The sequence below is a fragment of the Panulirus ornatus genome, chromosome 21 (assembly GCF_036320965.1).
Source record: "Panulirus ornatus isolate Po-2019 chromosome 21, ASM3632096v1, whole genome shotgun sequence".
NCBI lineage: Eukaryota > Metazoa > Arthropoda > Malacostraca > Decapoda > Palinuridae > Panulirus > Panulirus ornatus.
Window position 1 is genome coordinate 21,871,298 of NC_092244.1, and position 17,261 is coordinate 21,888,558.

General features: G+C 47.1%; 1 protein-coding gene across 11 annotated transcripts in view; it reads left to right on the top strand.

The window, feature by feature from the left end:
• LOC139756399 (protein kinase C, brain isozyme-like) overlaps nt 1-17,261 on the top strand; it is a 498,787-nt gene that overhangs the window by 91,943 nt on the left and 389,583 nt on the right. For all 11 annotated transcript variants that reach the window (XM_071675823.1, XM_071675824.1, XM_071675819.1 and 8 more), the window contains exon 3: nt 10,192-10,320. In XM_071675823.1, the coding sequence (XP_071531924.1) occupies nt 10,192-10,320 (129 nt within the window). The remainder of the gene's footprint in view (nt 1-10,191; nt 10,321-17,261) is intronic.

Here is a 17,261-nt window from a genome sequence, read left to right on the forward strand (position 1 = left end):
AATGTACAGATTAGGGTGAATTTGTTCGAAATTAAGTGAACGAGGACAATAAGTGGTGTGAGGAGGGCTGATCGCGTAAGAAATGATAGGATAGAAATTTTTGGTAATATGAGACAGCTGAGGAGGGTGTCTTGAAATGGTTTGCACGTATGGATAGTGAAGAGAGGATAAGACAGAATATATCAGAGGTGGAGGGGACAAAGGGAGACCGAATTGGAGACGAGGATAGAGTGAAATTTTGCTTTAGTTCTCGGTGCCTGAACATGTAAGAGGGTGTAAGGCGTGCTCGGGTTAAGGTGAATTTGATTGATGTGGTATACAGGGAGCGACGTGTTGTCATTGAATTAAACCAGGGTATATGGAGTGATCAGGGAAAACCACGGAAAGGCCTTTGGGGCCTAGTTGTGGAGAAAGAGCTGTGGTTCGCTGAATTTCACATAGCATGTAAGCGAATGAGGGCATTTTTTTTGTTGTTGGCGTTACCATATATATATATGGTGCAAGAGGTGAAAAAAAGGGCAAATGAGAGTTGGGGTGAGAGAGTATCATTAAATTTTAGGGAGAATAAAAAGATGTTCTGGAAGGAGGTAAATAAAGTGCGTAAGACAAGGGAGCAAATGGGAACTTCAGTGAAGGGCGCAAATGGGGAGGTGATAACAAGTAGTGGTGATGTGAGAAGGAGATGGAGTGAGTATTTTGAAGGTTTGTTGAATGTGTTTGATGATAGAGTGGCAGATATAGGGTGTTTTGGTCGAGGTGGTGTGCAAAGTGAGAGGGTTAGGGAAGATGATTTGGTAAACAGAGAAGAGGTAGTAAAAGCTTTGCGGAAGATGAAAGCCGGCAAGGCAGCAGGTTTGGATGGTATTGCAGTGGAATTTATTAAAAAAGGGGGTGACTGTATTGTTGACTGGTTGGTAAGGTTATTTAATGTATGTATGACTCATGGTGAGGTGCCTGAGGATTGGCGGAATGCGTGCATAGTGCCATTGTACAAAGGCAAAGGGGATAAGAGTGAGTGCTCAAATTACAGAGGTATAAGTTTGTTGAGTATTCCTGGTAAATTATATGGGAGGATATTGATTGAGAGGGTGAAGGCATGTACAGAGCATCAGATTGGGGAAGAGCAGTGTGGTTTCAGAAGTGGTAGAGGATGTGTGGATCAGGTGTTTGCTTTGAAGAATGTATGTGAGAAATACTTAGAAAAGCAAATGGATTTGTATGTAGCATTTATGGATCTGGAGAAGGCATATGATAGAGTTGATAGAGATGCTCTGTGGAAGGTATTAAGAATATATGGTGTGGGAGGCAAGTTGTTAGAAGCAGTGAAAAGTTTTTATCGAGGATGTAAGGCATGTGTACGTGTAGGAAGAGAGGAAAGTGATTGGTTCTCAGTGAATGTAGGTTTGCGGCAGGGGTGTGTGATGTCTCCATGGTTGTTTAATTTGTTTATGGATGGGGTTGTTAGGGAGGTGAATGCAAGAGTCTTGGAAAGAGGGGCAAGTATGAAGTCTGTTGGGGATGAGAGAGCTTGGGAAGTGAGTCAGTTGTTGTTCGCTGATGATACAGCGCTGTTGGCTGATTCATGTGAGAAACTGCAGAAGCTGGTGACTGAGTTTGGTAAAGTGTGTGAAAGAAGAACGTTAAGAGTAAATGTGAATAAGAGCAAGGTTATTAGGTACAGTAGGGTTGAGGGTCAATTCAATTGGGAGGTGAGTTTGAATGGAGAAAAACTGGAGGAAGTGAAGTGTTTTAGATATCTGGGAGTGGATCTGGCAGCGGATGGAACCATGGAAGCGGAAGTGGATCATAGGGTGGGTGAGGGGGCGAAAATTCTGGGAGCCTTGAAGAATGTGTGGAAGTCGAGAACATTATCTCGGAAAGCAAAAATGGGTATGTTTGAAGGAATAGTGGTTCCAACAATGTTGTATGGTTGCGAGGCGTGGGGTATGGATAGAGTTGTGCGCAGGAGGATGGATGTGCTGGAAATGAGATGTTTGAGGACAATATGTGGTGTGAGGTGGTTTGATCGAGTAAGTAACGTAAGGGTAAGAGAGATGTGTGGAAATAAAAAGAGCGTGGTTGAGAGAGCAGAAGAGGGTGTTTTGAAATGGTTCGGGCACATGGAGAGAATGAGTGAGGAAAGATTGACCAAGAGAATATATGTGTCGGAGGTGGAGGGAACGAGGAGAAGAGGGAGACCAAATTGGAGGTGGAAAGATGGAGTGAAAAGATTTTGTGTGATCGGGGCCTGAACATGCAGGAGGGTGAAGGAGGGCAAGGAATAGAGTGAATTGGAGCGATGTGGTATACCGGGGTTGACGTGCTGTCAGTGGATTGAATCAAGGCATGTGAAGCGTCTGGGGTAAACCATGGAAAGCTGTGTAGGTATGTATATTTGCGTGTGTGGACGTATGTATATACATGTGTATGGGGGTGGGTTGGGCAATTTCTTTCGTCTGTTTCCTTGCGCTACCTCGCAAACGCGGGAGACAGCGGCAAAAAAAAAAAAAAAAAAAAAAAATATATATATATATATATATATATATATATATATATATATATATATATATATATATATATATATGCGTAAGACAAGAGAAGAAATAGGAACATCGGTGAAAGAGGCATATGGGGAGGTAATAACATGTAGTGGTGAATGAGTATTTTGAATTTGAAGGCTTGTTGAATGTGTTTGATGATATAGTGGTGTTTTGGTCGAGGTGGTGTGCGAAATGAGAGGGTCGGGGAGAATGATTTAGTAAAGAGAGAAGAGGTAGTGAAATCTTTGCGGAAGATGAAAGCCGGCAAGACGGCGGGTTTGGATGGTATTGCTGTGTTATTGACTGGTTGGTGAGGATGTTTAATGTATGTATGGTTCATGGTGAACTGCCTGAGGATTTGCGGACTTCATGTATAGTGCCATAGTACAAAGGCAAAGGGGATAAGAGTGAGTGTTCAGATTACAGAGGTATAAGTTTGTTGAGTATTCCTGGGAAATTATGTGGGAGGGTATTGATTGAGAGGGTCAAAGCATGTACAGAGCATCAGATTGGGGAGGAGCAGTGTGGATTCAAAAGTGGTTGAGGATGTGTGGATCAGGTGTTTGCTTTGAAGAATGTATGTGAGAAATACTTAGAAAAGCAAATGGATTTGTATGTAGCATTTATGGATCTGGAGAAGGCATATGATAAAGTTGATAGAGATGCTCTGTGAAATGTATTAAGAGTATATGATGTGGGAAGTAGGTTGCTAGAAGCAGTGAAAAGTTTTATCGAGGATATAAGGCTTGTGTACGAGTAAGAAGAGAGGAAAGTGATTGGTTCCCTGTGAATGTCGGTTTTCGGCAGGGGTGCGTGATGTCTCCATGGTTGTTTAATTTGTTTATGGATGGGTTGTTAGGGAGGTGAATGCAAGAGCTTTGGAGAGAGGGGCAAGTATGCAGTCACTTGTGGATGAGAGGGATTGGGAAGTGAGTCAGTTGTTGTTCGCTGATGATACAGCGCTGGTCAGAAATTGCAGTTGGTGACAGTTTGGTAAAGTGTGTGGAAGAAGAAAGCTGAGTGTAAATGTGAATAAGAGCAAGGTTATTAGGTTCAATAGGGTTGAGGGACAAGTTAATTGGGAGGTAAGTTTGATTGGAGATAAACTGGAGAAAGTGAAGTGTTTCAGATGAGGAAGTGAAGTGTTTTAGATATCTGGGAGTGGATTTGGCAGCGGATGGAACCATGGAAGCGGAAGTGAGTCACAGAGTGGGGGAGGGGGCGAAGGTTCTGGGGGCGTTGAAGAATGTGTGGAAGTCGATAACGTTATCTCGGAAAGCAAAAATGGGCATGTTTGAAGGAATAGTGGTTCCAACAATGTTATATGGTTGAGGCATGGGCGATAGATAGGGTTGTGCGGAGGAGGGTGGATGTGTTGGAAATGAGATGTTTGAGGACAATGTGTGGTGTGAGATGGCTTGATCGAGTAAGTAATGAAAGGGTAAGAGAGATGTGTGGAAATAAAAAGAGTGTGGTTGAGAGAGCAGAAGAGGATGTATTGAAATGGTTTGGTCACATGGAGAGAATGAGGGAGGAAAGATTGACCAAGAGTATATATGTGTCAGAGGTGGAGGGAACGAGAAGAAGTGGTAGACCATATTGGAGGTGGAAGGGTGGAGTGAAAAGATTCTGAGCGATCAAGGCCTGAACATACAGGAGGGTGAAAGGCGTGCAAGGAAGAGGGAATTGGAACGATGTGGTATACCGGGGTGGACTTGCTGTCAGTGGATTGAACTAGGGCATGTGAAGCGTCTAGGGTAAACCATGGAAAGTTTTGTGGAGCCTGGGTGTGGAAAGGGAGCTGTGGTTTCAGTGCATAGACTGACTGAGTGTGAATGAATGAGGCTTTTGTTGTCTTTTCCTAGCGCTACCTCGCGCGCACGCGGGGGGAGGAGGGTGTGTCGTTTCGTTTGACGGGGTGGCGTCAGGAATGGATGAAGGCAGCAAGTATGAATATGTACATGTGTATATATTTGTAAGTCGGTGTTTGTATATATGTATACGTTGAAATGTATAGGTATGTATATGTGTGTGTGTATGGGCGTTTATATATATACATGTGTATGTGGGTGGGTTGGGCAATTCTTTCGTGTAAAACCTTTTCAGCCGTTTTCGGGGTTAGCGATTTAATGTTAGGAACAAGAGCCGCATTTGCTTGCATCTACTCCCTATCTGTCATGAATAATGCATCGAAACCAACAGACTCCGATCCACAGCTAAGCCTCATCGACCTTTCCACGGTGCTTCCCGATCGCTTTATGTGCCTTGGTGGAGACCAAAGAAAGCATGTCGACTTCGTAGCACCACATCGATGGCTCAAGTGCCCTTTGTCCCATGCACGCCTCTCATCCACGTCTCGGGCAAGGTTATTTATAGTCCACATACGTTAAGAATTTCGAATGACGAATTTATTTTCTCAAAAAGGATGACCTTTGATATTGCTAAAGTTGTGTTCATGAATGATAACAGTTTTTTGAGCGGCTGTTACATGTGGACCCGCACACAGCACCTTTACCTCACCCCAGCCAGGCTGGTTGTACTGAGAAAGGATGAGGATAATGACGACCCTTCACCTGAGAGCTGTACAAATGAACTTGATATACGGATGATTAGACAGTAAGGACGAGTAATTACATTACAGACGAGAGTATGAGGGTAAGGACCCAGCGACTGTGCTAGAGCTGAATTGATGTTTGCACGTCATTACCAAGGTTGTAGGTCGGGTATGATCCTGTTGACTGGAAGAAGCCGGTATGACCCATCTTACCCGTGAACTGAGCAGGTTTTCATATAGTGTTTGGACTAGACACTCTCTTGTCGTCTGCGGACCAGAAAATGATTATTAAATCATGTCTGGTTGATAATTGGATTTGTTGTGTGTGCCTAAGTGTGGTGGCTTATATGCTCGGTGTTGGATTAAACATCGGTGCCTGTGGTCTCGTAGCATGACTCAAACTTTGAGAATTTTAATGCTTGAGCATTGTAAACGGTTTGTTCATTGGGGTCACATACGGAACACATGCAGTTTGGATGATGGAGACTCAGCATGTTCGTGCTTATGTTCGCAACTATTTTTAAAGTCGCTCTTTGTCGTTTCTTAATTCGTATTTAAAACCTCTGAGAGAGATTCATCTGTGCAGGAAGTGTGGAGTTCTCAAGTTGTTTATGATGTGTTTTGGTGTGTGTCTCTCTAGACGAGATACAACATAATAACTTCACCTTCCATGACCCACATGGGACACGTTCTATGTCTTCGTCCACCTATATTCCCAGTGTTGGCTATATGTTTGTTGACAAGTGGTTCAGGTGGAGGGTAGATGTTGAGGTGGATGTTGTGCAGGTGGAGGGTAGATGTTGAGTTGGATGTTGTGCAGGTGAAGGGTAGATGTTAAGGTGGATGTTGTGCAGATGGAGGGTAGATGATGAGGTGGATGTTGTGTAGGTAGAGGTTAGGTGTTGAGGTGGATGTTGTGCAAATGGAGGGTAGATGTTGAGTTGGTTGTTGTGCAGGTGAAGGGTAGATGTTAAGGTGGATGTTGTGCAGATGTAGGGTAGATGTTGAGGTGGAAGTTGTGCAGGTAGAGGTTAGGTGTTGAGGTGGATGTTGTGCAGGTAGAGGTTAGGTGTTGAGGTGGATGTTGTGCAGGTGGAGGGTAGATGTTGTGTAGGTGGAGGGTAGGTGTTGAGGTGGATGTTGTGCAGGTGGAGAGTAGATGTTGAGGTGGATGTTGTGCAGGTGGAGGGTAGGTGTTGAGGTGGATGTTGTGCAGGTGGAGGGTAGGTGTTGAGGTGGATGTTGTGCAGGTGGAGGGTAGGTGTTGAGGTGGATGTAGTGCAGGTGGAGGGTAGGTGTTGAGGTGGATGTTCGAGTTGTGTGTTGTCATTGTTTAGTGGAGGTCGCAGAGTCCAACATCTTAGACAGTTAACGTCGGCGGAACGACCCTTGTGCATGACGGAACAACCCTAGGGTATAATGGCCTGGTCTTTGACCTGAGGGTCAAGTGGAAGACCATTGTATCATACTGAAGGTCGTATTGTCATTATCAGAGGTCGCACCTGCGTGCGTGAAGAAGCTGATACCCTTACTGCTACACTGGCACTTACGTTAGATACGAGTGGCCGGCCGGGGCCGTAAGCTTTATCGATAAAGACTTTTTATCACAGTTTAGAATCAGGTTTGTACAGTGTGGTGACTTTTATCAGAATGTTTGCTTCCCTCAGACTTTTCTCAGATTTTTTGCACTCCCCTGTTCCCCCGCCAGTCTTCCATAACTCTTCCACCATATTTGGTCCTCGTGACAGACTGTATCCTCTGACTGTCGCCTCATGACAGAATCCCCCGTGACCGAGTACCATGACCCTCCCGCGACAGGATCTCTCTCACCCACCCTCCCCCCCCCCCCTACCCCCAGGTGGCCAGGCAGCTGGTAGGTCTCTCGTTGCGAGGTATTCACACACACCTTCCGCAATCAACGTCCTCCGCCAGTGTTCTCGCTGAGATCAGAAGAGCGGCAGATGAATGGTCGTATGGCGGTAGGAGGGGTTGGGGAGGGGAGGGGTGGAGAGGTAGGAGGGAAGAGGAGGAGACATTAGGGTAATTGACAAAAGGGAAGAAAGCGGAGCCTCCCCTGGGAGAAGATAACCCCTGACACATGACGAGCCGGGTGGAAACAGGAGAGCAAAAAAAGTTACAAATAGAAGAAAAGAATTGGCAGTTTTACAGAGAGGGTGATTATCCCACAGGGAAAGAGGCGCTCGAGGAGTAAGAAGAGGAGGAGGAGGAGGAGGAAGAGAGGTTAAAGATGTGGAGTCAATATCCCAGAGGAGGGGTATTATCTGACCGTGGCATCACTGTCTTGCTCCTCACCCACACTACGAGTGTTACTCACTGTCACCAACATCTTTCCTTCGTGATTCCATGTGACTCTTGCCCATATGACCCAGGACTCTCCTACCCACCTACCCCTTACTCTCTTGCCCATCTTCCCCTGGACTCTCCTGCCCACCTACAAGCCCACTCTGCCTAAGTTCCCACAGCACCAAACAACTCTGCCTCACTGCCCTGGACACGAACTCACTCCATCTCACTGCACCCCAATACAAGCCCACTCTGCTCTACCTTAACCCCCACCCCAACACCATCTCATTCCGCATCTACCCCCGACACCAGCCCACTGTGATTTATGTATGGGTCAACTGCGAACCATCTGATGTAGTGTAAGTATAAGTGCAGGTTCAGATTGGGGTGCCTGAATGTGTGTGGATGTAACCAACATGAGAAGAAAGGAGAGATAAGTGGTATGGTTGAGAAAAACCTTGATATTCTGGCTCTGAGTGAAACGAAGTTCAAGGGTAAAGGGGAAGAATGGTTTCGAAATTCCTTGGGAGTCAAGTCAGGGGTTGGTGAGAGGACAAGAGCTAAGGAAGGAGTGGCACTACTTCTGAAGCAGGAGTTGTGGGAGTGTGTGGTAGAGTGTAAGGAGGTAAATTTTAGATTGATGTGGGTAAGACTGAAAGTGGATGGCGAGAGATGTGTGATTATTTGTGCTTATGAACCTGGTCATGAGAAGATCACGAGAGGCAAGTCTTAGGAACAGCTGAATGGATGTGTCAGCAGTTTTAGTGCACGAGACCGGGTATTAGTGATGGGTGACTTAAATACGAAAGTAAGTAATGTGGCAGTTGAGGGTATAATTGGTGCGCATCGGTTATTCAGTGTTATGAATGGTGATTGGGAATACCTGGTTTAAAAAGAGAGATATACATAAGAATACGTATTTGAGTAGGAGAGATGGTCAGCGGGCATTATTACATTACGTATTAATTGACAGGCGTGTCAAAGAGAGACTTTTGGATGTAAATGTGCTGAGAGGGGCAGTTTGTGGGATGTCTGATCACTATATTGTGGAGGCAAAGGTGAAGATTTATAGATGTTTTCGAAAAAAAAAAAAAAAAAAGGAGACAGTGTTGGGAGAAGAGAGTAGTGAGAGTAAGTGAGCTTGGAAAGGAGACTTGTGTGAAGACATACCAGGAGAGATTCAGTGCAGAATGGCATAAGCTGAGAACAAATGAAGGATGGGGGGGGGGGGGGATGGGAGGCCATGCTACCATGACGTTGTCCTCCAGGCCGTGCTACCATGATGCTGTCCTCCAGGCCATGCTACCATGATTCCATCCCCCGGGCCATGCTACCATGATGCTGTCCTGCAACCATGCTGTCATGATGCTGTCCCTCAGCCCATGCTACCATGATGCTGTCCTCCAGCCATGTTACCATGATTCCATCCCCCAGGCCATGCTACCATGATGCTGTCCTCCAGCCATGCTACCATGATGCTGTGCCCCAGTCCATGCTGCCATGATGCCGTCCTCTGGTCTTGTTAATTCATGCAACCATATTTTTGACATATTACCCTGGCTGCATGGTGCTCTCCCAGCTTCATAAGACTTTGCACTTTTCTGGGATATTTATAATAGCCTTCATTTTCCACTCTGGTAATTATATACTATATATAATTTGTCTAATTTCTTATTTCCTTATCGCTTTTTTTTGACGAGTCTGTCTTTCGTATCATTTGATAGCAGGTAAATTTTGTGAATGTTTTATTTTCATTTTCCTCCGTATTTTCTCTGCTCCTTTTCCAATGTGATTTACTGGGGTTTTTGGTCATGATCTGAGCTCGGATAATTGTGCCTCGATCAGGAGTATCTTGATTTGTGATGTGTAGATGTGAATAATGTGTAACCTGTGTTGTGAAAATGACTGAAGCACAATCTGTTAGTTTATATTCACCCACACTTTCACAGCCACACACACACACACACACACACACACACACACACACACACACACACACACACACGTGACAAGTAGGAACAGTAACATTTTATTTTCTTTCCACAGCTTCTTCCTCCCGTACATTCTGACACACACACGCACACAGACCCCTTAACATGATGTCACGCCTCTTAGCCCTCATGTATACACCACGTGTAGACACGCGTCCGCACTCGACAGAAACGTGTGTTTGTAAACCGTTATTGCTCACACACGGAAAGGAACACGTGTTGACGAAGGTAGCATATCTACACTGAAATACATATGCACTTAAATAAACCTTTGTCATGTAGGAAGGTGTCCTGGAAAAATAGTATATATATATATATATATATATATATATATATATATATATATATATATATATATCTTTCTTTTCTTTTAAACTATTCGCCATTTCCCGCGTTAGCGAGGTAGCGTTAAGAACAGAGGACTGGGCCTTTTTTGGAATATCCTCACCTGGCCCCCCTCTGTTCCTTCTTTTGGAAAAAAAAAAAAAAAAAAATATATATATATATATATATATATATATATTCCTATGAGTCCCTTGTATCTCCCCTGATGATGTGATTATTACATGAAAGTGCACTTGGGAACTTATCGTGTTTCAGTTACCCGTAGGAATATACTTGATCACTATCTCAATTGTGATCTTTTTATATATATATATATATATATATATATATATATATATATATATATATATATATATATATATATATATATGCTCGTATAAATTGGTAAGGAAATAAAAGTGATGATAACCTGTTGTAAATTACTGACTAACCCGGTCACGTCTCCTTCCTCCCCCAGCATGCAACATGAACGTGCACAAGCGGTGCACGGAGAGTGTGCCCAACTTGTGCGGATGTGACCATACCGAGCGTCGAGGGCGCCTGGAGCTGAAGATTACTTGCGTCGGCAACAAACTGACTGCTGAGAGTGAGTACACCTTTCTCCCTGCTGGTACACCTGTGTCTCTGTTGGTACACCTGTCTCCGTTGGTATACCTGTCTCCCTGCTGGTACACCTGTGTCCCTGTTGATAGGCTTGTCCCTGTTGATACACCTGTGTCCCTGTTAGTACACCTGTGCTTTTGTTGATACGCCTGTGTTCCTGTTGATACACCTATGTACTTATTAGTAAACCTTTGTCCCGTTTTGTACACCTGTGTCCCTGATGATGTACCTGTTTCCTTGCTCATACACCATCGTCTCTCCTTGTACAACTGCGTGTTTTCTTGTTACACCTGTGTCCATGTTGTTACACATGTATTTTTTCATACACCAATCTTCTTATACCTGTGTATTTTTCATCATTATTTATGTATATCTTTAATTTCACATGTCACGTCTCTCCCTCTTGATCATGACATTTGTCTTTGGCCTTACACCTGTGTCCATGATGCACCTGCGTCCCAATATGTTTTTATACCTTCATTTTTAATCCCATAAAAGTGTAACATTGCTATTACACCTGTCGTCATCTTCTTGCAGGTGCTTCCTGATTAACTGATACCCATGTCTGTTCTTGCAGCTGTTTTTTTTACATGGGTATATAATTTTGCATCTGTGTCCTTGTCATTACACTTCTGTCCATGATTTCACATGTGTCCTTCTTATGCATGTATCTTTGTCCTTACACCTGTGTCCATTTTTTTTGTATTGTAGTATAACAATTCATACACCATTATCTTTGGTCTTGATCGTGTTTTCTTGTAAACCTGTGTTCTTATTAGTAGAGTAATGCTCCACACCTAAACAAATGTACTTGTTTTTCCACCTACACAAGTTTGTACACTTGTATTCTGGATCCGTATAACCAGTTTTTCTCTTGTTTCTTATATATACATCTTGTTACTGTATTTGGTTCATAGTGATATATCTGCTTGTGGCATTTATTTCTTTGTCTATATTCTTACCAGTGTTACGCCTGGCCCCTAGTGCTACACCTGGTCCCTGGTGTTGCATCTGGTCCTTGGTGTTACACTTGGTCCTTGGTGTTGCACCTGGTCCTTGGTGTTACGTCTGACCCCTGGTGTTACACCTGGTCTTTGGCGTTACACCTGATCCCTGGTGTTACATATGGTCCCTGGTGTTACACCCAGCCCATGGTCTTACACCTGGTCCCTGGTGTTACACCTGGTCTTTAGATTAAGCATCAATGTGTTTTCACGTCACCAAACAAGGCTGGCAAAGTTGTGTGATTAGAAGATGTGTTCAGAGACCTTTCACATTCAATATTGATGTGAAAGAAATATATTACTGGGAACGGCTGAAATCTCTGAGGCTGTACTCCCTGGAGCGCAGACGGGAGAGGTATATCATTATCTGTACCTGGAGCATCCTAGAAGGTATGGCTCCCAACTTACATACGGAAATAACATCCTTCTGGCACGACAGCCTTGGAAGACTCTGTACATTACTACCTCCGGTGTCCAAAGGTGCGATATGCTCATAAGGTGAAAACACCATATAAACATGCGAGGCCCAAGACTCGTCAACTCTTGGCCTACTGTCATCAGAAACACAGCGTGATGCAAGGTAGAAAATTGGAGGGCACTAAACAAGTGCCTACAAGGTGTACTAGACCAGCCAGCCAGGCTGTGGGGGCTATGTGGCCCTGCGGGCTCCTGCGGCTTCCAACGATTTGGTCGATCAACGACCCAACCCAGCAGCCTGGTCCAGACCAGGGCTGTAGGGGTAGAAGATCCCTGAAGACATAATCAGGCATTCACCTGGCCACTGGTGTTACACCTGGACCCTAGTGTTACACCTGGTCCCTGGTGTTACTGTTGGCCTCTGGTGTTACTCCTGGTCCCTGGTGTTACTCATGGACCCTGGTGTTACTCTTGGTCCCTGGTGTTACTCATGGACCCTAGTGTTATTCCTGGTTCCTGGTGTTACACCTGGACCCTAGTGTTACTTGGCCCCTGGTGTTACTCATGGACCCTGGTGCTACTCCTGGTCCCTGGTGTTACTCATGGACCCTGGTGTTACTCATGGACCCTGGTGTTACTCTTGCCCCCTGGTGTTACTCCTGGTCCCTGGTGTTACTCATGGACCCTGGTGTTACTCCTGGTCCCTGGTGTTGTTGCTCTTGGCCCCTGGTGTTGACTCCTGGACCCTGGTGTTACTCATGGACCCTGGTGTTACTTTTGGCCCCTGGTGTTACTCCTGGTCCCTGGTGTTACTCATGGACCCTGGTGTTACTCCTGGTCCCTGGTGTTACTCATGGACCCTGGTGTTACTCTTGGCCCCTGGTGTTACTCCTGGTCCCTGGTGTTACTCATGGACCCTGGTGTTACTCATGGACCCTGGTGTTACTTTTGGCCCCTGGTGTTACTCCTGGTCCCTGGTGTTACTCATGGACCCTGGTGTTACTCTTGGCCTCTGGTGTTACTCTTGGCCTCTGGTGTTACTCTTGGCCCCTGGTGTTACTCATGGACCCTGGTGTTACTCCTGGTCCCTGCTGTTACTCATGGACCCTGGTGTTACTCCTGGTCCCTGGTGTTACTCATGGACCCTGGTGTTACTCCTGGTCCCTGGTGTTATTCATGGACCCTGGTGTTACTCTTGGCCCCTGGTGTTACTCCTGGTCCCTGGTGTTACTCATGGACCCAGGTGTTACTCTTGGCCCCTGGTGTTACTCATGGACCCAGGTGTTACTCCTGACCCCTGGTGTCACACCTGGCTCCTGGTGTTACACCTGGCCTCGTGTTACTCGTGGAACCTGGTGTTACTCCTGGCCCCTGGTGTTACACATTGCCACTGATGTTACACCTGGACCCTGGTGTTTCTCCTGGTCCCCGGTGTTACACGTGGCCACTGGTGTTACACCTGGCCCCTGATGTTTCTCTTGGTCCCTGGTGTTACACCTGGACCCTGGTGTTACTCCTGGCCTCTGGTGTTACATATGGCCTCTGGTGTTACACATGGCCACTGGTGTTACACCTGGACCCTGGTATTTCTCCTGGTCCCTGGTGTTACACCTGGACCCTGGTGTTACTCCTGGCCTCTGGTGTTACACATGGCCACTGGTGTTACACCTGGCCATTGGTGTTTCTCCTGGTCCCTGGTTTTACACCTGGACCCTGGTGTTACTCCTGGCCTCTGGTGTTACACATGGCCTCAGGTGTTACACCTGGCCATTGGTGTTTCTCTTGGTCCCTGGTGTTACACCTGGACCCTGGTGTTACTCCTGGCCTCTGGTGTTACACATGGCCACTGGTGTTACACCTGGCCATTGGTGTTTCTCCTGGTCCCTGGTGTTACACCTGGACCCTGGTGTTACTCCTGGCCTCTGGTGTTACACATGGCCACTGGTGTTACACCTGGCCATTGGTGTTTCTCCTGGTCCCTGGTGTTACACCTGGCTTCCAGTGTTACACTTGCCCCCCCTGGTGTTCCACCTGGCCCCTGGTGTACCACCTGGCTCTTGGTGTTACATTTGCCCCAGGTGTTCCACCTGGCTTCTGATGTTGAATCTGGCTCTTGGTGTTACATCTGGCCCCTGGTGTTCCACCTAGCTCCTGGTGCTGCATCTGGCTCTTGGTGTTACACCTGGCTCCTAGTGTTACACCTGGCTCCTAGTGTTACACCTGGCTCCTAGTGTTACACCTGGTTTGTCAGATATCATTTCCTGTTATACTTTGTCGTTTTTAAAGACATAAGAAATTATGTCATCTATTTCCATTGTGATAGACCTCTGTATGTGGTGTTCCTCTTTCCATGTTGCTTTGCTGGTATGTACACTTAATAGTATCTTTGATACCCTGCTAAGATGTGTATTTCTGGGACCGGCAAGCGTGGCAGTACAGTTTTCAATTTAACTTTTCCACTCGGCCGTAGTTTGAATTTTGATGTGCATGCATGTTATGCGATGCAGGAAACTGAAAGCGTTGTATGTCTGCCTATCCTTGAGTCGCGTTTCTGAAAGGGTTGCGAGCGGTCTGACCCGCCCTTCCTGGGAGGCTGAAAGACTTGTCTGTCGTGTGGTAAATGGCTCGTTGTTTACAGAGGCTTCGGGCTCCCTCGCTATTTGTACTGCCTGACTCTGTACCCAGGTGTGTGGGCCCGGCACGGGTCTACCTGCAGTGTTCGTCTTCAACTACCTGGACGGTACGATCCTTGGCTGTGATGCCGTGGGCTTCGACATGACATTTTTTTTTTTCTTAAATGATTTCCAATCAGTTGATATGTGCTGCTCGATCTAGCTACTGTGCTCGGAACAGAGGAGGTACGAACTAAGTGTAGATATTGAAAGAAGTTGTTAGTTAGAGATGTGTGGATCAGCAAGAGGAAGACAACAGGTCAGATTGCGGATAGCAAAGGCAGAAGTAAGGAGAGTCGACCCTATAGCACCACACCCCATCCAGTGCGGCCTGAAGGACGGGAGTAGCACGCTTACCCTGCCAAGAAGCATACTTCCCCGCCACGTCAAACCACCATCGGGAGCTGGTACCCGCCATGGTAGCCTTAGGGGGACGACCAGATTCCGCCCCCCACGAACACACATGGGGGAACACCCACGCCAACCCGAGGGCCGACACCAGATGTTACAGGCAGGTTACTGGCTTTCAGCCTGTGCTCCTGGACAACATCCTGTAAAGGAAATGGGTCCGTGTTAGGGCTGTCACGGAGCACACCTCAAGGTCCGGGTAAAAAAGTCCTACCCCCCTGAGAGCGGTCGCCCTCTCTCGACACCATGCGCTCCGCCAGTTCAGATTGGCTGATGTTACGCGCACGGTGTCTTTGCCGGTAAGATCCCGTACGGCCTGAAGGACTTCCGGAGTGCCGTAATAGCTGCACTTGTGTTAGTGTGCAGCTGAGAGCGAGAAGCAAATACCAGTGTTAGTGTGCAGCTGGGACTGAGAAGCAGACACCAGAGACTTGTGTATCTATAACACAAGTCTCTGACCCTTTGGAAACCACAATGTCTGGCTTCCGCAAAGACCCTGCAATAGGGATATGAGGCTCACAGACCACGTCGTAGCCCTATTGTTTCAACCGGCAAGCCAAAAAAACATTGATATTGTCATGCCTGCCTCTTAACCCAACCTCCGTGGGTACGTGGGCATACCTAGGCGATATGCCCAAGCCTATCGGGCTTTTAACTGGTGTCACAGAGGCCGGAGATCTCGGATCGGCCTCTAGCAACCCTGGCGGGAGTAGGTAGTGTGCCAGCCCTCACTTAGATGGCCTTAACGTAGTCACTACCCGTGAGGAGTCTGATCTCACTGGTGACCCATCTGCTAACCTAGGGTACAGCTGCAGATGGAGCGAGACCCATCCCATCACAGTTAGTGACTGTTTAACCTCCTTGCGTGATGGCGTTCGCTTTTATTGCTCGCCTGTCGACCAGCAATGCATGCGGGGCCCGACCAACTCTGTAACTTCTTCCTAGATGCAGGCTCGCGGACCGCCGCCTGAATCACAGGGTCAGACGAAGTAAGCAACTTTACGGACCTGGCTTGTTAGTTCAGCCGAACGGTCGAAACAAAGTCAGGGATCCCAAACCCACCATCCTCCACTGCTGAGTGGAAGTATGCGCAGGGCGCGGCAGGCGAAGCCAACGGCGAACCGTTCATGCGCGCTAACTGCGTCTTTTGACTTTCCCCAGCACCAGACGATGCTAATGTTTTAGAGGGGCTCAAGTGATGTTAGTGATCCCCTCTTCCAGCAGGGCACCGTAGGACTTCCGCCTGCCTCAAGCCCCGAAGAGAACACCGAGGTACTTGTAGTCGTCAGCGTCCATGGAGCCGATAGCGCTGCCCAAGACTTAGAACGTCCTATTTTTGTTGACGCATCAAGTCTTCCGCTTGCCATCGATCCCCATGCTGATGGACGGACTCTTTCCCGAATTTACCTGAAGGCCACCTCCCGCGAGAGTCTCCGCCTTGATGTCACTGTTCTTCTGTAGACCGGCCGCCGTCTGCGCCACCAGAACCAGGTCATCGGCGAACGCATGCACTTAGACCTTTTGGTCCATAAACCCAATCCCCACACCCTATTCCTTAACTCTTGCAATCCCTTCGTCGATCACAAGGTTAAAAAGAATAGGCGACAGGGGATCGCCTTGCTTGACCCCACGAGTCATTTTGATCTCAGACATTTCTCCGCTGTCTTCAGTGTAAGTGAAGGCTCGGTCATATGTCAACATGACATATTCCCTGACTGGGCCTGGATTCCCCTTCCGCGGCATGGCCCGCTCGATAGTGCTATGATTAACCCTCAGATGCATTTGCCATGTCGAGGAATGCCAGGTGCACAGTGTAGAACTGCCCGCGCACGACCGATTGTCTCTTCCAGAATCGTGAGGTTCTTGAAGCATTCGTCTACCGGGATGAATACCTTCTGAGCTCCATCGATTTGGACGGGGCTCGAAATGCGGCTGCTAAGGATTTTATGTAGCATGCGGACTACAGCATATGAGATGGTGATTGGCTTGTAGTCTTTAGGCTGTGTTGGGTTTGTTACCGTTCTGTTCGCCTTGAGTGGTTCAGGCGGTGTGGAGGCGGCGATCCACAGCTTGAACATCTTGCAGAACACCCGCGGAGGAAAGGACTTCAGGAATCTCGTCTGCATTCCGTCGTGGTCGGGGCGGATGTTTTGGTGGCCCACGGTTAGAACCTCTGCTAGTGGTTTGCATTCTTGGTCTAGATCAGTAATAACACGTCTGTCTGGCTCGGAGGACCGCGAGAAGAGAGCTCCTTAAAAGGGGTGGAGGGTTTCCGGCCCAACTGCAGGTGGCGGCACCTCCCAATCGCCTTTGAGGACCTGTCCAGCGGCCAGCGACTTATTATTTCTGTAAAGTCGTTGTACTTTGCGGTATTGCTCCCTGCGAAGACGGCTTCTGCGCAGAGGAGCCCCGTCAGTCCGGCC